This window comes from Schistocerca piceifrons, chromosome 2, assembly GCF_021461385.2.
Source record: "Schistocerca piceifrons isolate TAMUIC-IGC-003096 chromosome 2, iqSchPice1.1, whole genome shotgun sequence".
NCBI lineage: Eukaryota > Metazoa > Arthropoda > Insecta > Orthoptera > Acrididae > Schistocerca > Schistocerca piceifrons.
In genome coordinates this window covers 758117417-758140308 of record NC_060139.1, presented here as the reverse complement: position 1 = coordinate 758140308, position 22892 = coordinate 758117417, and the positions used below count along the sequence as shown (strand labels likewise).

The following is a 22892-nucleotide window of genomic DNA, read 5'->3' as shown; positions in this document are numbered from 1 at the left end:
CATCCAAAATTGTGCTAAACGCATTCTCTGAAAATTATTTCGACCAGTTAGTTCACGAGCCCACACAAATAATAAACGATTGTGAAGACACACTTGACCTCTTAGCAACAAATAATCCAGAGCTGATGATGAGCATCAAAACAGATACAGGGATTAGTGAACACAGGGTTGTCATAGTGAGATTAAATATTGTAACCCCAAGTCCCCAAAAATAAATCAAAAATATACCTATTCAAAAAAAGCACATAAAAGTTCACTTGATGCCTTCCTGAGAGACAATCTCCACTGCTTCCAGATTAACAGTGTATGTTTAGACCAGATGTAGCCTGGATTCAAATAAATAGTGTTGACAGCAATCAAGAGATTTATAACAAATAAATTAACAAATGACGGAGCTACCTTGGTACACAAACCGGTGCAGAACACGGTTGCCAAAACAACGAAAAAAGCATGTGAAATTTAAATGAGCACAAAATCTTCAATATTGGTGATCTTTTACAGAAGTTTAAAAATTATTAACAGCCGACCAGTTGCAATGGATAAAGAATGCTTTACCTAGGTTTCAACAAATTTAAATTTGTCTTCTTCAGAAGGTGGCCTAAGGACAATGAACATCATCGCTTACATTAGAACGGTATGAAACTTAAGTCAAGAATAGATTTTAACACAAATTAGAGAGCTCTTGCATTACAAAAATATGAGAACGATGACTGGTACTTACAATTTTACATTAGTGTGGACTGATGTATCATCGCCGTTTTTACAAATGTCGGCATAAGTCCATTTGTCAAAATTAAAATATAGCCCTAGAAATAGGGTTTGTCAAATAAATATAAATTAGTACATGGATGTTGCAGAGCTGACAACCGACTGAGTGTAATCGGCCAGCGTAGTTACTCAGCGGCCAGGGCAGGTGGCCCTCGTGACGCGAACCATGTGCCGATTGGCGTACAAAAGCAACGTGTAAATTATCAGTGTTAATAATGTCCTTAGATAAAGTAACAATAAAAAGAAGGAAAGCGTTTAACACTCCCGTTATAGCAGTATGGGAGCCTTGGTACAATTAATGTAGTTATACATCAAAAAGGCAGGTGGCACTTACGCCGAGAGAGTTACGCACAGTGGCATATACAGTCGGAATATAAAATTACATTACTATATTAGTGAAGCCCACACACGGTATATATGTCAGAACTTTAAAATTGACAATAATGGCTCTTAAGACAGAATTACGAACCCTGGTCCATAATACAGTTAATACACATTCGCAGGGAACCAACGTTTTAGAGCCAGACAAAATCACATAAGGGCCGATGTAGTGGCAGCCATACATCGTGAGAAAACCACATTACAAAAAGGGTAGTGAGCTTAAAGATTTGAAAGCGCATCATAGCTTCCTGAGAAAATAGACCACTGAGGTTACCAGCATTAATGTCATACCATAAACAGTACAGGTTTAAAGCCTTCGAAAAATTGTCTACAAGCAAGGTTCAACTGGTTGCTCAGTATATTACCATCTTTGAGCTCTAGATGTTTAAAAATTTGTAACTCTTCCCACAGATCTAATCTACGTCCTTTGACTTGTCTGTGTAGGATAACCGTGTCTTCTAACTGTTTAGGCGTATGGCCGGCTATCAAGAGGTGTTCAGCAAAAGTAGAGCTGTGTATATTCGCTCCTTTTTTACCTAATAGGTGTTCTTTATAGCTTGTTTTCACAGCTCTGCCTGTTTGACCAATATAATATGAAGGGCAGTTATTACAGGTTATTTTGTAAACACCTGAATTGGAAAACCAATCGCTGGCAATCTCTCTTGAATGTACAAGATTTCTTTTTAAACTGTTATCTGTAGAGAAGGAGATGTTACAGTTATATTTTTTCTTTAGGAGACGTTTAATCCTATACGATATATTACCCAAGGAAGGAATGGAAATAAATTTTTTAGCTTCTTTGCTATCAGTGGGGAGGTTGTTGCTCAAAGTCGAACAGTTTTGGGAAATTTTCTTATTGAACAAGTAATCGATCATATTCTGATTGTAACCATTATTAGCCGCAATCGCTTTGATGACATTCAATTCCTTTTGCTGATCAGCAGGTGATAAAGGAGTAGTTACCATTCGGTGAATGGCAGAATGAAAAAATGCCAGTTTATGAGCTTTTGGATGAGTTGAGTCAGCAGGGATGACATTATCTGAATACGTTTCCTTACGGAAGATATTGAAATTGAAGGAACTATCCTGTATAGAAATTGTTAAATCGAGGAAGTTAAGTTCACCTTTTTCATTCTGAAGTTCTTTTGTGAAGGAAATCTTTTCGTGTAAACCATTGAAAGTATTGAAGAGAAGCTCTAACTCATGATCAGTACCATCAAAAGCAATGATAATGTCGTCAACATAACGTGCATAATAGCGGATTTTGTGGCGTAATTCTGAACTTGAATTGAAGAACGTTATTTCCAGGGCGTTGATAAAAACATCTGCTAAAATATCGGCGAGGGGGCTACCCATTGCTAGACCATCTGGTTGCACATACATTTTCCAATTAAATGTGAAATAATTGTATCTTAAAACGACCTTAAGCAAACTAATCAATTCCGCAATCTGAATTTCACTTAGTTTTTTATGTTTGAGAAGATTCTTTTTTACAAGGGCTATGGTTTCATCAACCGGGACATTTGTATAAAGACTGACGATGTCAAAGGACACCAGTCTAGCATCAGGTGTACATCTTACAGTTTGAATATTGTTAATTAATTCCTTACTATTTTTAACAGAAAAATTATTTTCAAATGTGAAAGCATCTATAATTTTAAAATGGAGGCGCCTAGCAAGTGTGTGATGTGGACTACCTATTTCTAAGAAATTTTGGTCTTATGTCAAAGCGGTAGGTGGATCAAAACAAAATGTTCAGACACTCTGTGACCAAAATGGTACTGAAACAGAGGATGACAGACTAAAGGCCGAAATACTAAATGTCTTTTTCCAAAGTTGTTTCACAGAGGAAGATTGCACTGTAGTTCCTTCTCTAGATTGTCGCACAGATGACAAAATGGTAGATATCGAAATAGACGACTGAGGGATAGAGAAACAATTAAAATCGCTCAAAAGAGGAAAGGCCTCTGGACCTGATGGGATACCAGTTCAATTTTACACAGAGTACGCGAAGGAACTTGCCCCCCTTCTTGCAGCGGTGTACCGTAGGTCTCTAGAAGAGCGTAGCGTTCCAAAGGATTGGAAAAGGGCACAGGTCATCCCCGTTTTCAAGAAGGGACGTCGAACAGATGTGCAGAACTATAGACCTATATCTCTAACGTCGATCAGTTGCAGAATTTTGGAACACGTATTGTGTTCGAGTATAATGACTTTTCTGGAGACTAGAAATCTACTCTGTAGGAATCAGCATGGGTTTCGAAAAAGACGGTCATGTGAAACCCAGCTCGCGCTATTCGTCCACGAGACTCAGAGGGCCATAGACACGGATTCACAGGTAGATGCCGTGTTTCTTGACTTCCACAAGGCGTTCGATACAGTTCCCCACAGTCGTTTAATGAACAAAGTAAGAGCATATGGACTATCAGACCAATTGTGTGATTGGATTGAGGAGTTCCTAGATAACAGGACGCAGCATGTTATTCTCAATGGAGAGAAGTCTTCCGAAGTAAGAGTGATTTCAGGTGTGCCGCAGGGGAGTGTCATAGGACCGTTGGTATTCACAATATACATAAATGACCTGGTGGATGACATCGGAAGTTCACTGAGGCTTTTTGCAGATGATGCTGTGGTGTACCGAGAGGTTGTAACAATGGAAAATTGTATTGAAATGCAGGAGGATCTGCAGCGAATTGACGCATGGTGCAGGGAATGGCAATTGAATCTCAATGTAGACAAGTGTAATGTGCTGCGAATATACAGAAAGATAGATCCTTTATCATTTAGCTACAAAATAGCAGGTCAGCAACTGGAAGCAGTTAATACCATAAATTATCTGGGAGTACGCATTAGGAGTGATTTAAAATGGAATGATCATATAATGTTGATCGTCGGTAAAGCAGATGCCAGACTGAGATTCATTGGAAGAATCCTAAGGAAATGCAATCCGAAAACAAAGGAAGTAGGTTACAGTACGCTTGTTCGCCCACTGCTTGAATACTGCTCAGCAGTGTGGGATCCGTACCAGATAGGGTTGATAGAAGAGATAGAGAAGATCCAACGGAGAGCAGCGCGCTTCGTTACAGGATCATTTAGTAATCGCGAAAGCGTTACGGAGATGATAGATAAACTCCAGTGGAAGACTCTGCAGGAGAGACGCTCAGTAGCTCGGTACGGGCTTTTATTGAAGTTTCGAGAACATACCTTCACCGAAGAGTCTAGCAGTATATTGCTCCCTCCTACGTATATCTCGCGAAGAGACCATGAGGATAAAACCAGAGAGATTAGAGCCCACACAGAGGCATACCGACAGTCCTTCTTTCCACGAACAATACGAGACTGGAATAGAAGGGAGAACCGATAGAGGTACTGAAGGTACCCTCCGCCACACACCGTCAGGTGGCTTGCGGAGTATGGACGTAGATGTAGATGTAGATTACAGGGCGAATCAGGTGATTTTGTTTGTGCAGTTTAAACTGACTTCTAAGCACGGGTGGTTTCGGGTTCATATTTATAAGCCCTTTCTTTTGGAAGTTATTGAACAGACTGACAGAACTAGCTAAAGTACGCCGGATTTCATTTTGCAATTCCGCGGTTGGATCTACGGTAACCTCAGTGATGTCATTTTCCTCAAAAAACTTTACAGTCTTTAAATATGTCTTCTGCTTGTGTCTGTATGTGTGGATGGATATGTGCGTGTGTGCGAGTGTATACCTGTCCTTTTTTCCCCCTAAGGTAAGTCTTTCCGCTCCCGGGATTGGAATGACTCCTTACCCTCTCCCTTAAAACCCACTTCCTTTCGTCTTCCCCTCTCCTTCCATCTTTCCTGATGAGGCAACAGTTTGTTGCGAAAGCTTGAATTTTGTGTGTATGTTTGTGTTTGTTTGTGTGTCTATCGACCTGCTAGCGCTTTCGTTCGGTAAGTCACCTCATCTTTGTTTTTATATATAATTTACAGTCTTTTCTATATATTCATTTTTATAAGCCACGACAGCGGTGTTCCCTTTGTCACTCTTAGTGACTAAGGCGTCGTGTTCTCTAAGCTTACGATTAATGCCTTTTACTATACTATATTTGTCCAACTGCCCATTAGGAAACAATTTAATTTCTTTTTCTATTATGTTATTACATTCATAGTCACATTTGACTTGCTCAGTTTTCTCTAATTTCAGGGATTCTAAACCGATTTTAAGATCTACGATAAGATTACAGATAACTGGATATTTATCGAGTTGAGCAGGCAAATTATATTTAAGGCCTTTACATAACAAGTTATTCTCAGCCTGCGTAAAAGTAATATTGGTTTTATTCAGTATTCTTTCGTAAAATTGATGTTTGACACTATTGCCTGCTGTATTAACATTTTTACTTTTGGTCCTATTACTAAACTTAAACAACTTTCTCTCATGTCTGGCCTTGATTTCTTCTTTACAATTAAAGAGCCATTCATTAATACTATTCCACAGGTGGTCAATTTGGAAATTACAAAGATCTTTAAAGGCTTTAGTTAAAAATAGGTGTATACAGTAGGCTTCACTATTAAGAACATCTTTTTTCTTGTACAAATTCACTGTGCTATTCGAAATGACTGAACACACTAATTTCTTTTTAACAGAAGGCACTTTGTTACACTGTTTAAAGTTTAAGTACGCCTTCACATAATCAGGGGTAATGTCTTTATCTAGGCACTGTTGGTTAAAGTCAATAGCCATACCTGCTTTCACAATTTTTAATTTGATGTCCATGTACCTGGTTGCAGCTTTTGATACCTCGGTGGGCAGGAATTTCAGTATTTTAAACATAGCTGCACAACAGCAACGGTTCCACGTATTAAAAATTATTAACAGCCGACCAGTTGCAATGGATAAAGAATTCTTTACCTAGGTTTCAACAAATTTAAATTTGTCTTCTTCAGAAGGTGGCCTAAGGACAATGAACATCATCGCTTACATTAGAACGGTATGAAACTTAAGTCAAGAATAGATTTTAACACAAATTAGAGAGCACTTGCATTACAAAAATATGAGAACGATGACTGGTACTCACTGTTTATGGTATAACATTAATGCTGGTAACCTCAGCGGTCTATTTTCTCAGGAAGCTATGATGCGCTTTCAAATCTTTAAGCTCACTACCCTTTTTGTAATGTGGTTTTCTCACAATGTATGGCTGCCACTACATCGGCCCTTATGTGATTTTGTCTGGCTCTAAAACGTTGGTTCCCTGCGAATGTGTATTAACTGTATTATGGACCAGGGTTCGTAATTCTGTCTTAAGAGCCATTATTGTCAATTTTAAAGTTCTGACGTATATACCGTGTGTGGGCTTCACTAATATAGTAATGTAATTTTATATTCCGACTGTATATGCCACTGTGCGTAACTCTCTCGGCGTAAGTGCCACCTGCCTTTTTGATGTATAACTACATTAATTGTACCAAGGCTCCCATACTGCTATAACGGGAGTGTTAAACGCTTTCCTTCTTTTTATTGTTACTTTATCTAAGGACATTATTAATACTGATAATTTACACGTTGCTTTTGTACGCCAATCGGCACATGGTTCGCGCCACGAGGGCCACCTGCCCTGGCCGCTGAGTAACTACGCTGGCCGATTACACTCAGTCGGTTGTCAGCTCTGCAACATCCATGTACTAATTTATATTTATTTGACAAACCCTATTTCTAGGGCTATATTTTAATTTTGACAAATGGACTTATGCCGACATTTGTAAAAATGGCGATGATACATCAGTCCACACTAATGTAAAATTGTAAGTACCAGTCGTCGTTCTCATATTTTTGCAGTGCAAGAGCTCTCTAATTTGTGTTAAAATCTATTCTTGACTTAAGTTTCATACCGTTCTAATGTAAGCGATGATGTTCATTGTCCTTAGGCCACCTTCTGAAGAAGACAAATTTAAATTTGTTGAAACCTAGGTAAAGAATTCTTTATCCATTGCAACTGGTCGGCTGTTAATAATTTTTAATATGTGGAACCGTTGCTGTTGTGCAGCTATGTTTAAAATACTTTTACAGAAGCTCAAAATGTAGCGCATATTTCAATGTGAGATGCTTATAATAGTTACCCCCAACAAAACTTCGTCTTGAAACCTGGCAGAATATCCAAAAAGAGTCTGATCGTATGTAAAATATGCTATTGGCAAGACACAGTCAATACTTTCTCTGTGTGATAGCAATGGAAATGCTATTGACAACAGTTGTGGTAGAGTTACTGAACACAGCCTCCAAAAATTCCTACACCAGAGAAGATGAAGTAAATATTCCAGAATTCAAATGAAGAAGAGCTGCCAACATGAATAACTTAGAAGTAGATATCCTTGTAATAGTGAAGCAACTTAAATCACTTAATAAAAGTAATTATTCTGGTCCAGACTGTATACCAATTAGGTTCCTTTCAGAGTATGCTGATGCGCTAGCTCCATACTTATCATATACAGCCACTCGCTCGATCAAAGATCCATACCAAAGACTGGAAGGTTGCACAGGTCATGCCAATATTCAAGAAATCTAGTAAGAGTAAGCCATTAAATTACATGCCCATATCATTAATGTCAGTATGCAGTAGGATTTTGGGGCACATATTGCATTCAAACATTATGAACTACCGTGGAGAGAGTGGTCTGTTGACACAAAGTCAACATGGATCTAGAAAACATTGTTCTTGTGAAACACAGCTAGCTCTTTACTCACACAAAGTATCGAGTGCTATTTACAATAGATTTTAAATAGATTGCGTAGTTCTAGATTTCCAGAAGGCTTTTGATACTGTACCACACAAGTGGCTTGTAGTGAAATCGTGTGCTTATGGAATATTGTCTCAGTTATGTGACTGGATTCGTCATTTCCTGTCAGAGCAATCACAGTTCATAGTAATTGATGGAAAGTCACAGAGTAAAACAGAAGTGATTTCTGGCTTCCCCAAGGTACTGTTATAGGCCGTCTGCTGTTCCTTGTCTATATAAATGATTTAGGAGACAATCTGAGCAGCCATCTTAGATTGTTTTCAGATGATGCTGTCGTCTGTCATCTGGTAAAGTCATCAGAAGATCAAAACAAATTGGAAAATGATTTGGAAGAGGCATCTGTATGGTAAAAAATTGGCAATTGATCCTAAATAATGAAAAGGTCATCCACACGAGTGCTAAAAGGAATATGTTAAACTTCAGTTACACAATAAATCAGTCAAACGTAAAGGCTGAAAATTCAACTGAACATCCAGTAATTATAATTATCGACAACTTAAATTGGAAAAAAACACACAGAAAATGTTTTGGGGAAGGCAGACTGAAGACTGTGTTTTATTGGCCGAAAACTTAGAAAATGTAACAGATCTACTAAAGAGACTGCCTGCACTATGCTTATCCATTCTCTTTTGGAGTACTGCTGCATGATCTGGGATTCTTACGAGGACTAATTGAGTACATTGACAAAGTTCAAAGAAGAGCAGCATGTTTTGCATTATCCCGAAATAGGGGTGAGCATGCCACTTACATGATACAGAATTTGGGGTAGACATCATTATAAGAAAGGTGTTTTTGGTTGTAGTGGAATCTTCTCATGTAATTTCAACCATCAACTTTTCCTCTGAATACAAGAATACTTTGTTGACATTGATGTGCATAGGGAGAAATGATCATCATACAAAATAAAGAAAATCAGAGCTGTCATGGAAAGATATAGGTGTTCGTTTTTTTGTATTCCCACACTGTTCAAGACTGGAATAATAGAGAAGTATTGTTAAGGTGTTCGATGAACCCTGCTGTACCAGGGACTTAAGTGAGATATGCACAATATTCATGTAGATGTAGATATAGATGTAGATCCCACTGACAGGCTAAGTCGCTCATGCATGTGCAGAATGCACACAATAGGGTAACCTGACAGGTAGCCTATACTACCTTCACCTGACTGTGTGCGTGCCGATGGGTGCTCGTGGACAACATATGTACTCCTCAAGCCACTGTATGGTGCATTGCGAGGGGTATAATGTACCACTACTAGTCATTTTCTTTCCTGTTCCACTTGCAAACAGAGCGAGGGTAAGGCAGCTAGGTGCAGTAGGGAGGTTAGACAGAGGATGGCAGGGGGGGGGGGGGGGAGCATTAGCGGAAAAGGAGAGCAGTAAAAAGACTCTGGATGTGTTGTTGGAATAGGGGACTTGTGTAGTGCTGGAATGGGAACAGAGGAGGGGCTAGGGGGTAAGGACACATACTAATGAAAGTTGGGGGCAGAAGGGTTACAGGAACTTAGGATATATTGCAGGGAGAGTTCCCACCTATGTGATTCAGAAAAGCTGGTCTTGATGGGAGGATCCAGATGGCACAGCCTGTGAAGCAGTCATTAAGATGAAGAATGTCATGTTGGGCAGCGTGCTCAGCAATGGGGTGATCCAGCCATTTCTTGGCCACAGTTTGTCGGTGACCATTCATGCACAGAGACAACTTGTTAGTTGTCATGTCCACATAGAATGCAGCACAGTGATTGCAGCTTAGCTTGTAGATCACATGACTGGTTTCACAGGTAGCCCTGCCTTTGTTGAGGGTAGGTGATGCTTGTGACTAGAATGGAGTAGAGTAGATGATGGTGGGATGATATATGGGACAGGTCTCACATCTAGGTCTATGAGGCAAGGACGTGGCAAGGGCATTGGAAGCAGGGGTGGAGTAGTGATGGACAAGGATATTGGAGTAGGGATGAACAAGGATATTGTGTATGTCCAGTGGGCAGTGGAATACCACTGTGGGAGAGGAGGGAAGGGTACTGGGTAAGACATTCCTCATTTCAGGACACAGAGAGAGGTAGTTGAAACCCTGGTGGAGGATGTGATTCAGTTGCTCCAGTACTGGGTGGTATTGAGTCACGAAGGGAATGCACCTCTGTGGCTGGACGGTGGAACTTTGGGAGGTGGTGGGTGGCGGGAAAGATAAGGCACAGAAGATCTGGTTTTGTACAAGGTTGGGAGGGTAATTACAGTCTGTGAAGGCCTCAGTGAGATCCTCAGTGTATTTCGAGAGGGACCGCTCGTCACTATAGATGTGACAGCGATGGGCGACTAAGCTGTATGGAAGAGACTTCTTGGTTTGGAATGGGTGGCAGCTGTTGAAGTGGAGGTACAGTTTGGTTGGTAGGTTTGATGTGTCTGGAGGTGCTGACGTAGCCATCTTTTGAGGTGGACGTCAACATCAAGGAAGGTGGCTTGTTGGGTTAGGTAGGACCATGTGAAGCAAACGGGGGAGAAGGTGTTGAAGTTCTGGAAGAATGTGGATAGGGTGTCCTCATCCTCAATCCAGACCATGAAGATGTCATCAATGAAGAATGAGTCTGATGAGGGTTTTAGGAATCTTATTGTTCAGAGGGGGGAAAAATGCAGTTAGTGGACTTTAAGTCAAAAATTGATTGTGCTTTACTTTTTTATGCAATACTTTGTCTTCAAATGACAGGTTGTTTCCCTTTCCATGATTGCTCTTTTTGCCCCCTCGTTGCCATCTTCTTCTGTATAATTTCATTTTTTTTATCATAGTAATGTGGTAACAGAAAAACCTGATAGAAGTCTTTAGTATCCCCACAGCAGACATCCCAATGGAGGCAGATCAATTGGCACTGGTAGAACAGCAGAGTAGTTCAGGAACCTTCCATGGAGGGCGCACATGTCGCGTCATATGGGCAGACCCTCTGAAGTGTTTACTTGCGAGCAGCAGTGAACAGAACAGGCAGTGCTCCTGCAGAGTTACACTGCTGCGGACGTAGTCTAGAGCTCGTGTCAAGAGTTGTCGCTGTGCATGGTCATTAGACACCCATGACAGCCCTTACTTCAATTTGCAAGGCAAGTTAGTCCCATTCATGGGGTTCTGTTCCCTGTTTGTTGCCAAGCCACCATCAGCATAAAGTACCATGCCAACCATGTTGAGTAGCAGCATTCTCACACTTTCTGCAGATAGTAAAGTGATAACAAAGGACATTCTTACATGTATGCTGCCCCTCTTTTTTTTCCATGGTGTTCACTTTGGTCAACCATGGACCTGGCATTTCTGCAAAGCTGACAGGAACAATGGTGCCTACAGGAGAACCAGCAGTAGTTGCACCAGCAACATCAACAGGAGCAGCTGCAGGTGCTGGTAACCCAGAATATGAACTTAATCCACACCCTTGTCTCCCCGGGGAGTCAATTTTCTTCTCCACACCCTGTGCCATTTGCTAGTTTCCATAAGTCTCCAGAAAGTGGGATAATTATCCATGCTGGTTCTCGCTGCACTGTCTGGTAAGGCATATTGTTGATCTGGTTGATAGGGCCACTGTGTTGTTGACCAGCAGTGTGGGTTTACATGAAATTTTCCAAATTTTAAAGCCCTTAACTGAGCCCGAGAAGCTCTCCTTTGATGAGTTTCGTCAGTTGTTCAGACAGTATTTCGGTCCTCAAACCCATGTGATAGCAACAGCATGGTTGCATTTTAACAAGCATCGCAATCACTCTGGGCAGTCATACGTGGCCTGGATCACAGATTTGCATGGCCTCTTACACAAGTGTCGTCTTGAGTGTCCGGTGAGCCACCTCTTATGCTGACTTGCTAATTCACAAAGTGATGGGTAAATTCCTGATTACGAGATTCAGATTAGGGCATTGACCTTGTCCGATCCTTCTTTAGCCAACATTGCCTAAAATTCAGAGTCACATGAGGTTATGGTAGTGGGAAGGGATGCCCTTTCTGATAACTGGCAGGTGGCTCAGCTCAGTGTGTGTGATAAACAGCACTTGATGCACCATGGGATACCCCAGGCAGCCAAACCTCTAGCGAAGTCAACTTGTGTTACCACCAGTGCCAAGGTGTTGCATCGCAGCCTGACCTCACCTGCAGTGAGCAAGACATGTTCACACTAGTTGCAGCATCGTAATTCCTATTGGCAGGATTTTACGAGTCCTCAATGTCATTCGCTTCCCACTCGTTGGGTGAGCCAATGGTCCTGCCCTGACTGTCATTTGTCACGTCGCTGTGACTCCCCATGTGTGGAAGCCACATTAGTCAGTGGAAGCATCAGTCAGCCTCATTAATTGGGATACATACAGTATCTTGGTGTATCTGATGCTGCAATGACTGCTCTGTCAGGTTGTGTCTTACAGTAAACAGTGCATTCCATTCAGAGGGCAATTCTCTACCTCTGCGCATTACAAGAATGTTGAACAGCAACTTAACATTATTAGTGGTCAATTTATCACTGGTGCAAAATATCTTTGGGCTCAATACCTTTCCTGTTTCCAGCTTTCAGATCTTGGACAAGTGCATTTACTGTCTCAGTTTGTTCCTTTTCATGATTTGGACTCCTTACTGCAAACCTATAGCCCACTGTTTGAGAGTACCTTGGGCTGAGCAGAAAATTTTGAGGCACGTTTCTCATAAGCCACTGGTGGTCCCAAAATTTTTTACCCCATCACATTCCCTTTGCCATGTGCTACAAGGTAAAAGCTGAGTTGCAGTGTTGGCAGGATCAGGGTGGTTTCTCCAATTTCAGTGAGTCAGTAGGACACTCCTTTGCTGGTAATTCAGAAACTCAAAGGTGCTGTGTGCCTCTGTGTCGATTTTGAACAGATGGCCAATGCGCAATCTGTCGTGAATTTGTATTGCGATCTGTGGCAGGCGGAGTTGTTGGCAAAGTTGTTGGGGTGGAGTGGGAGGGAGGAGGGAACAATGTTTTTCCCTGCATCAACTTGAGTGATGCTTATCTTCAGTCAGTTTTCTAGCGGTTTCTACTGAATGGCCTTCGTTGCAAGTTCTATCCATAGTTGCATTTTTGGGTCATGTGCTTAGTAAAAAAAGGCCTTGTTCCCGTTGAGGCCATTGTCAACCTACAAGTGCCCACGAATCTGGAGGAGACCCAGTCTTTTTTTGCATAAGATTTGACATTATGCTTAGTTTATTCCCCATGCTATGCACATCTGCCAGACTCTTAATCATCTCTGCCAGAAGGACATTGAGTTTGTGTGGCTTGTGGACTGCCAGTGAGCTTTCCAATCTCTCAAGCAGTGTTTTTACTGTGCCCTATGCCTGGATTCTCTTATGCTCAGTACACCTTTAAACCTGTCCTGTGATGCATACTAGTATGGCATTGGTCTCATCGGAACCTGGATGGCACCAAATAGCCCATGCTTACACTTTGAAGACACTTTCTGCTGTGCAATGGAACTATTCACAGGTGGAAAAGGAGGCACTAGCTGTTATTTTCGGGGCCAAAAAGCTCCACACTTTCCTGTATGAGGTGAGGTACCTCCTCATCAGCGACCACAAGCTATTGGTTTCCTTATTTGGTCCTCATTCTGAGTTCCCAGATAGGACTGTCCACTAGTTGCAGCAGTAGGCCCTCTCTCTCGGCAGCTATTCTTATAGCGTTCATTAGTGCTCCACCACCCACTATGCTTATACTAATGTGCTGGAGTTTGACCAGCAAGAGGCTCTTGTGTTTGCCTTGGATGATGGCTTGCAGCAAACCCTGTCAGATTTTGTTGACAGCATGAGAGGTCACAACTGCCCCGGTGGTTGATGCATTTTCCAGAAAATGGCTTCAGTGGTCCAGATCAGTTGCCTGGAGCATGTCTCGTTGGTTGCGTATCCAGTGCGGGCATACTTTTTTCTCCTTTGTTCTTGACTCAGCATTATCTTTGGGGTCCTCATGATTGCCACAGAGGAGCAATGCAGTTGAGTGGTTGTCCCCTGCATCCTTGCATTCTCCAGTTGCTGCATGTGTCACACTGGGGTATAACTTGGACAAAGACTTGTGATGTCAATCATCTGGTGCGGACTTGAGGGGCTTGTGCACAGAACTGCACCATACCACTGTGCCAGTTCTCTCCTTGGGTATACCCAGAGCATCCTTGGTATGTAAACTGCATGGGTCCCTTTTTGGGCAGAATGTGGTGGTTGGTTGTAGATACATTGTCAAATTTCGTATGCATAGACAAGCTGTCGTCCACGTCATTGTCTACCACCCTTCGTGCATGCTCAGTTACTTTTTTCCATTGAGGTATCCCTTTGCATTCTACTGTCTGATAACAGTAGGCAATTTTTGTTGTGAGGGTTTGAACACTTTTGCATCTGCAGTGGCATTCAGCATCCGAGTACCACTCCATTTCTCTCGGCTTCTAACTCTGAGGTGGAGTGCTTTAAGCTTACATTCAAGACCCGGATGAAGTAGTCCATGTCTACCCCTTCCTGTGTTGATGCATTGTCAAGTTTTCTGGCTATGTACCAGGAATGCCTGGTCAATATGTGCAATCCAGCATGAGAGCCAGGTACAGCGTCTTCTTGATTTATTGCGTCCTAAGTCACATGCCACAGACCTCCTTGGCCCACTGCATTTCCCTGCTGAGGCTGCTGTTTGGGCCTGATCCTTTGGCTGGTGGCTGAGATGGCTGCCGGATGTTGTGGTGGGCCACAATGGATGGCAGTTGTTCGTAATGGATGTCTGTGGAGAGCAGCACGACTCATCATGTCAACCAGTTGTGCCCATGCGCTGGGGGGTGTTTTGGCATTGCAGCCTTCCAGTCAGCTGAGTGACAGCGTTGATTGCGACGTTGTTCCCAGATGAGGCTTCCACTTGCAGCATCGTGCCTCACTGTTGCCATCCCCTCCGTGCCCTCCGACTTCCTACCATCGCCTGCCCCATTTTGCCCCGGTGAAACTAACACCTCCACCTGCTGTGATTGAGTCTATGGATTTCAACCCACCGGATTTCAACTCACCTCCCTTACCTTCTGCCTCCTCTCCCTCTTTGTCAACGAACATGGCCTCATCCCCACTGCCATTGGATGGAGTGTCACTGCCATATCCTTCGTGTCCTTCCACCCTTCTAGCAGAGCCAGCAGTGTCTGGGTTGCCTTCTTTGGTAGTTAGTTCACTGCAGGGTTCTCCAGTGCTCTCTCCAGTTCTGTGATGGAGGTTGGTATTCAAGCCAATTTTCAGCCCTACATGGCCTGGTAGTCAGCCTGAAGCACCACACTGACCGTGTCGAGAAGTGGTGTTGTCACACCTTCTGCAGAAACTAAAGAGTGTAAATAGTAATTGAGAGGCCAGACCATTCACTCACTTTGAAAGGGATATGGAGTGGTGAATCAACATGCCAGAAGTGCTGAATACTCTCTCTCTCTCTCTCTCTCTCTCTCTCTCTCTCTCTCTCTCTCTCTCTGCCTCTCTGCCTGTTTTGTCACCCCTTCCCTGTTTCCTCTTTCGGGTGTGGAGTCTTCTGACAGGGAAAATGATTTGGGAGGCGGGGGAGTGGGGGGGGGGAGAGTTGTCATCCGTTCAAATGATCGTAATTATTACATGGAATAATAACTAAGTATATTTACTTTCTGTGATCTTCCATTATGTCATGGTGATTGACACCCCCTTACTGTTAGTTGTAGATATGAAATTAGTGCCTGGCTTCCTCTCTCCGAACCCTAGACACACCCCCCCCCCCCCCCTCCCCTTGCTGCCTGTAGTTTGTTTTTGCTGTAGTTAGTTTATCAGCTCAGTGCCTCTGGGTTATCAGTTATTTTATTATTCTCATATATGTATCCTTTAAAGCAAAGTGTAAGTCATGCTTTTGGTTGATAACAGACAGTGTTGGCAATGCATAACAGATTTAAACATACATTTGTCAGTTTACTTTAATAGTACTTTTGGTTTCAGGTTTTCTGTGATAGCTGTTCAGGAAGTTATGGACAGTTTTACTTTAAAAAAGGTATGTATTTTATACACCATCTTTTTCAATGTCATGTGTAACTGTATTGATGTGAATATATAGTTGTTGAGAGTATAAAAGATAACTCTCATGTCTTCCCTGTCAGTGCCCATCCTTTATGCTTCAGTCTAAGGACGAGTGTATATTTTTGTACTTGGAGATAATGTTTTTATACTATTACATTTGGGTATATTTTTAATATTTTCTTGAGAGGAGCAAGGCAATGGAAGTAGAGTGTAGGATAGTTACAAATACAACTTTCTTAACAATTGTTAATCGGTAGCCAATTCATGACATTGTAACTAATGAGTAAAAAACAACAATTTCTTCATTTCGTAGATAATTGCAATAGTGTAAGAGCTGCAATATGTGGATGTATGGGTTAACACTATTAGAGCTCCATGTGTTGCCCCTTTTCTTAACCGTATCTAACAAACAGCTGTTTGGAAATCACACATGTCAGTCACATGTCCTTCACCAGCACTCAGATGCGAATACAACCAGAGCAACATTAGGCTATGTAATGTTGTCTTTACTAATCATTTCAATGCGCACTTATTTGTCCATGGTGGAGCAATGAGTCCTGCAAGTATACATGTTGTTTACCTCACAACTCAGTATTACAGTAGTTGCACTAGTGTACTACAGTGTTGTTACGTGTACAGTCAAAACAGTACAGGTCATTGTAGTGAAACTATCACAAGTCTTCACACACGCAGAATGTAGTGCCATGACCTTTGTGTACAGGTTCTGCGAAGGTAATTCCAGACTTCAAGCAAAGGACCATAAAATGAGCTCAGATCAGCAACACAGCAACTGTGTATTAGAGTTGCAAAATGGGTGCAAATTAAATGAACCATTAAATCATAATGTTTTATCTACTAACATCTACATTTGTCCTATTGACCATTTTTTTCATTAGTTTTCTCAGAAACTTAAGAACAAGACCTATTTTTATATTACATGTTTTGTTCAGAATCACCAAATGAGATGGTGACAACTACTCTTTCTTCATACCCATGAGGCCCTCATCTAGGTTCTGATGAAAATAACAAAATACATGAAACAGTTCTTTCAATCATCCGTGGAGCTTCCGTGGCATCATGGACAGGATGCACATACTCTGTGATGTGCAGTGCCCAAGATACAGTACTTGACATATTGAAACATCCTTGCACATCAGAAGTGTGTGCTGGACTGGGACTTGAACCTGGACCTTTGCCTATGGTAGGCAAGTGCTCTATTGACTGAGCTATCCAACTCATGCCCTGCCATCACAGCTTAACTTCCGCCAATACCTCGTGCTCTACCTGCCAAGAAGTTTCAAATCAACACACACGCTGCGATAGAGTCAAAATTCTTTCCAGTTCCCGAGGTGTTGGCCGGTCGGTGTGGCCGAGCGGTTCTAGGCACTTCAGTCTGGAACCGCGCGACCACTATGGTTGCAAGTTTGAATCCTGCTTCAGGCATGGATGTGTGTGATGTCCTTAGGTTAGTTAGGTTTAAGTAATTCTAAGTTCCAGGGGACTGATGACCTCAAATGTTAAGTCCCATAGTGCTCAGAGCCATTTGAACCATTTTGAACTGAGGTGTTGTTCACTCAGAAACATTTATTGATGAACTTGGATTAAACCTCTGCACTGATAATAATATTAAATCAAGACAGATTTAAACTTCTCGTGGCTCCAAAATCAATTATTAAAGCTCTGTAGTTTTGTAACAACTTCCAAGAAGATTCCTTGATCCAACAATTGGACTTAAATGTATACACTTCTCCATCTCCAGCTGGCTAGCAGCAATTTTTTTTATAATACCCAGAAACACAAAACAGCATAAGAGTCCCCTTCATTCATTGAACATTATTTCAGGCTGGCTGCTGGCTCCACGATCTAAGGTTTCTGCCTTCCGAGCACCTCGCACTCAAAAACTGCCAACACTCTCCTACATGACTGGAAAATGATTCAATGAGAATTCAGTGCCCACATGTAGGAATACACTTGCAAATTCTTTCAAAGATTTGTGCTCTGGCATAACAGTGTTATCACTCACTCAGGACTTCATAAGTGCATCACCAAAAAGAAGTACAGCTGTTTTATCTGTTTTTATTGCTCTGAGTTGTGCATTAACTGACTAAAGGTCAATGCTTCAATATGCTGAACTGTGCAAGCATTATTAGCTGGAACAGGCAGAAAATGTGCTTTGTTGATGCTGTACATTTTAGCAGTTTTGATCGAGATAAACGTGTGCTGCAGTATTCTTCCCAAGCACACCGGTGTAGAAGTGTGCACAGAATCAGCTAAGTAAAAAATCCGTGCATTAAGCACACTTATTTATATATGAAAGCAGACTTCAGAATTTTCCTTTGTGTTAGTCCACGTGTACTAGATCGTGTGCCAATTTAAAGATCTAGATTCATGTATTTTACTGTCTGCATCACTTCTACATAATCTTTCATTGATTGTATCAATACCCATTTGTATTGTGTTCTGTTGTGAAATTTCAAACATTCGCAAGTGATGTGATAAACTAATACTGTTGTTATCAATTGTAGGCTCAAACTTAATTGTGCTCTTCTAAAGTTTTTGGGAACAGTAGACTTATCCTCATTCAGAATAATTGTTCTCCAATTACATTGTGCAATTATGTGAGAAATAGGTTATTTTGAGAATTTTTGGACACTTAAAAAACTATATTTTTGTAAGTTACTGGTGCAAGTGTTTTGGATATGTAATTCATTTCGTAGCAAATCAGGATTTGTGATTCACAGTTCAGCCAAAGAATACCTCACCCCTGAATTTCATTGTATATCAACGCAAATAAAAAAAAAGCATTTTTGAGACTTTTCGGAAGCTACCATTGTCCTTTGCATAATTTACAAGCAATTTGTAGTAAATCAGCATTTGTGATTTAGTTACTGTAGCAGATTTTCTGACTGACATATTGTGTTACATCTAGTTTTCCCTTAAAGAGGTGTAGCCCTATACATTATCTGTATTTATTGTAAATTAACACTGTTTTCGAGTTTGCTAAAATCTACACTATAATTAACATCAAAACATTTTAGGACACAAGTAATTTTTACCACAGGTTTTTGTGTTGCCTTAACAGAAATCTTGTTTTGTGTATTTGCCACAATTCTTAAAAGTAATTAGCAACCTTTTAGCTCAGCAGAGAAAAGATAATAAGTGGCTTAATTTGAAGTTATTTGTTCACTGCCTTGTAATACGTTGTATCAGCCACAATGCAGCCCCACAGTGAATGACATTCTCAAACATGGGATGAGTTGTTTGATGTTCATAAGCAGCTGGAAATTGCTCTCTGGCTACTGTCAAAGGATTGGCAGCTGCTGCGAGGTGGTGTGTCGGAAGAGATACTGAGAGTTCTGTTGTGTAACTGTGATACCTGTATCAGAGGTGCCTCAAGTACTATTCTCGCCTGTGGATCCTGTATCCTCGGCAGAAAGTACAGGCTCTATTATTACTCTTCTACTTCACTGTGAGTGGCTTGTCAATGGTAATCTAGATGTCCTGTACAGGATGGATGGGGACCAGGGAGGACTCAGGGTTTTGTACGGATCCCCCTAACCAACAAGTTTGAGCTGCTATCTTTTTCTGAAACTGGGTGAGTGGGACTCACTTCACTTGTTTTGGGGAAACCTGTTTTGTCTGGTGTCAGGAGAAGGAAAATGCAGAAGGGTAGGAGTCTGTTAATCGCCTGCAGTTCAAATGGACGGCGAGTGATGATTGGACCCCTTAGGGAAATGGCAGCAAGGGACAGGGAAGGACACAAGGTGCACTCAGTGTGTACGCTTAGGGGTCTCATTCAACATGTTGTAGAGGCTATTCCAGCAATCGTCGAGGGAACAGAGTGCAACCAACTGCAGATTGTGGTGCAATTTGGAACAAGTGATGGCTGTTGTTTGGGCTCTGAGGTCATTCTAATGTCATTCCAGTGACTGCCAGAGCAGGTTGAGAAGACTAGCCATATGTATGGAGTTTCAGTAAAGCTCACAATTTGCAGCATTATCCCCAGAATTGATCTTGGCCATTTGTTTCTGAATCGAGTGGAAGGCCTGAATCAGATACTTCAAAGGTTCTGGTTGTGACTTCCAGGACTTGTGCCATAGTGTTGAGAACTGTAAGATCTCCCTAAATGGATCAGGTGTGTACTACACATCAGAGACTGCATCTCAGGTAGCTGACTGTGTGTGGGGTGCACACAAAGGTTTTTTTGATTAGGTGGCTCTCCATCCAATCCAGATAACAATAGCTGTAGGAAATCCAGAAGTATCAATGTAAGATCGAAAGAAGTGCCTCCCACAGATAATCCTAATGATAAACTACCAAAGCATTCACAATGAAGTACCAGAGTTTGAAGTGCTCATGAAAAGCAGTAAAGCTCACATAATACTAGGTACAGAAAGCTGGTTGAAACCTGAAATTGGTAGCAGGGAGATTTGCGAGGGAAATTAAAATGGTGTATTTGTTGCAGTAGACAAAAAACTCAAATCCACCGAGATAGAAATTGAAGCTACATGTGAGTTTGTTCGAAAAAGACTCAGTATTATGAGTGGGCATAAAATGAACTTTAGAGGAAAATGTCGGTTCGCTTGTACGTAAGTTCCCCAATCATACTGCCATCATCAGCGGAGACTTCAGTCATCCAACAAGTAACTGGGAAAGTTACAGTTTTGTTAGTGGTGGGCATGATAAGACATCCTGTGAAACTTTGCTAAATACCTTCTTGAAAACTGTCTAGAACAGATAGTTAGGAACCCCAACCGTGATGGAAATATATTGGATCTAATGGCAACAAATAGACCTGACCTTTTTGAGAATTTCCACATCAAAACTAGTATCAGAGACCATGATGTAGTTGTGGCAGCAGTGATTACCAAAGTGCAAAGTACAACTAAAACAAGAAGAAAGATAGATATGTTCAGTAAACAATGTAAAAAATCAGTAGTGTCCTATCTCAATGAGGAACTTGAAACATTCAGCAAAGGGCACGAGTATGTAGAGGAACTCTGGCTCAAGTTTAAAAGAACAGTTAACCATACACTGGATAGACATGTACCCAGTATAACAGTTCATAATGGGAGGGAACCTCCATGATATACATCACGGAAAAGAAACAGAGATTAGTGCATAGTATAGGTAAAACAAAGCATAAGGCTATAGATAGAGAAATGCTGAATGAAACGTGTTTGGCTGTCAAGAGAACAATGCATGATGCCTTCAGTGACTACTGTAACAGAATATTCCTTTATAACGAAACACCCAGGAGAATTGCCCCAATTTAATCCCCGTACCACTGAAAAGATGAATGAAGTAAGTGTTAGTGTCAGTGATGATGGGAAACAGCTGATATCGTTAAAGTTGAACAAAGCTTCAGGGCCGATGGAATCCCTGTCAGATTCTATACTGAATTTGTGGCTGAGTTAGCCCTTCTCCTGATAGTAATGTATCGTAGATCCCGGGGGGGTGGGAGGGAGTGAGTGAGGGAGGGAGGGAGGGAGGGAGGGAGGGAGGTGGGTCACATCCATCTACAAGAAGGGTATTAGAACTGATCTGCAAAACTACTGTCCCATATCCTTATCATTGATTTGTTGCAGAATGTTAGAACATACTCTGAGCTCAAACATAATGAGGTATCTTGAACAGAATGACCTCCTCAATGCCAACCAGCATGGATTTCAAAAACACTGATCATGTGAAAACAACTTGCAATTTTCTTACATGACATACTGAAACCATTGGATCAAGTCAATCAGGTAGATGAAGTATTTCTTGATTCCCAGAAATCATTCATCTCAGTGGCACACCTATGCTTATTGTCAAAAGAATGAGCATACGGGGTATCAAGTGAAATTTTTGACTGGATTGAGGACTTTTTGGTAGGGAGCGCACAGAATGTTTTCTTGGATGTAGAGTCATATTCAGATGACAAAGTTTGCTGGGTGAGTAGTTATGCCATTTAAACCTTTTAGTAGTACTTTATTCAATTATGTATTTTTAATGTAAAAATTCATTTGTTGTGTGTACATGAATACGTGAGTGTTCTTTCTTCTGTGCTGTTTTAATCAAACTTGCAGTTAAATTGTTAAAGGTATTAAAACCAAAGAAGTGTTAATCATTATTGACACGATTTTCCATATCAAATTAAAGTACTTGTCGGGAAGAATGCATATAAAAAAAGTAGGAGGGGAATTGGAGAAACACAATACATGTTGAAAGTGTACGAGCAATGAGCTGATTACACATTTCTGGGAGGGTTGGTGCTTGAAAAACATTTTTATGAAAACAAAGACTTTGTTGATTGCAATGCAGGAGTTATTTTTGGCAACAATAATTTGATTCGGAGTTTATTTTGTAACTATATCAGATTCATATTTTCATAGATGCTGTAATACTAAGTCACAAATTAGTTTCACATTTCAAAATATTGACAGCATAGCATCAGAGATTGTATAATTTAATGTTTCAGATATGTGAAGAACTTAACAGTCCAACACTACGTAAAGTTGCAGAATGGAAGGATAATTCAAAAAACTGGAAGTGCTGCACCTGTGAGAAAACAGTTGAAAATTTCAAGGTTAGTACGACGTATTTGCAAACTGAAGACTTATTTTTAGGCAGCCTACTTGTTTTGTTATCCTGGTTTTCTGCACCGTAAATGATATGGAAAAAAGAAACAAGATGGTTTCATTGCTTAGCAGTGGCAGAACTTGTACACTACTGTAATTTTACCTCGAATTGTGTACTTACACCGTGACAAGTTTCACCAAAATAGAAAAATTTAGTGACATGACAGAGGATGAGACTCTTCCAACAGAAATACTGTAGTAAAAAGAGTTATTAAAATGGAATGGTATGGCCCATGTCAGATGCAGAAATGTTGGGAATTAATAAAGTGGGAAAAAGGTGTTCAAAATTTACATTATTATTGTGCATAAATCATAAACACACATTTCTCAGGATGTGTTTGCCTGGGTGCAGACATGCCTTCATG

General features: G+C 41.1%; 1 protein-coding gene across 4 annotated transcripts in view; it reads left to right on the top strand.

The window, feature by feature from the left end:
* The window catches only part of LOC124776303 (endonuclease/exonuclease/phosphatase family domain-containing protein 1-like), a 142077-nt gene that overhangs the window by 76724 nt on the left and 42461 nt on the right, over window positions 1-22892 (top strand). For all 4 annotated transcript variants that reach the window (XM_047251229.1, XM_047251230.1, XM_047251231.1 and 1 more), the window contains 2 exons: window positions 15830-15881; window positions 22368-22475. In XM_047251229.1, the coding sequence (XP_047107185.1) occupies window positions 15830-15881; window positions 22368-22475 (160 nt within the window). The remainder of the gene's footprint in view (window positions 1-15829; window positions 15882-22367; window positions 22476-22892) is intronic.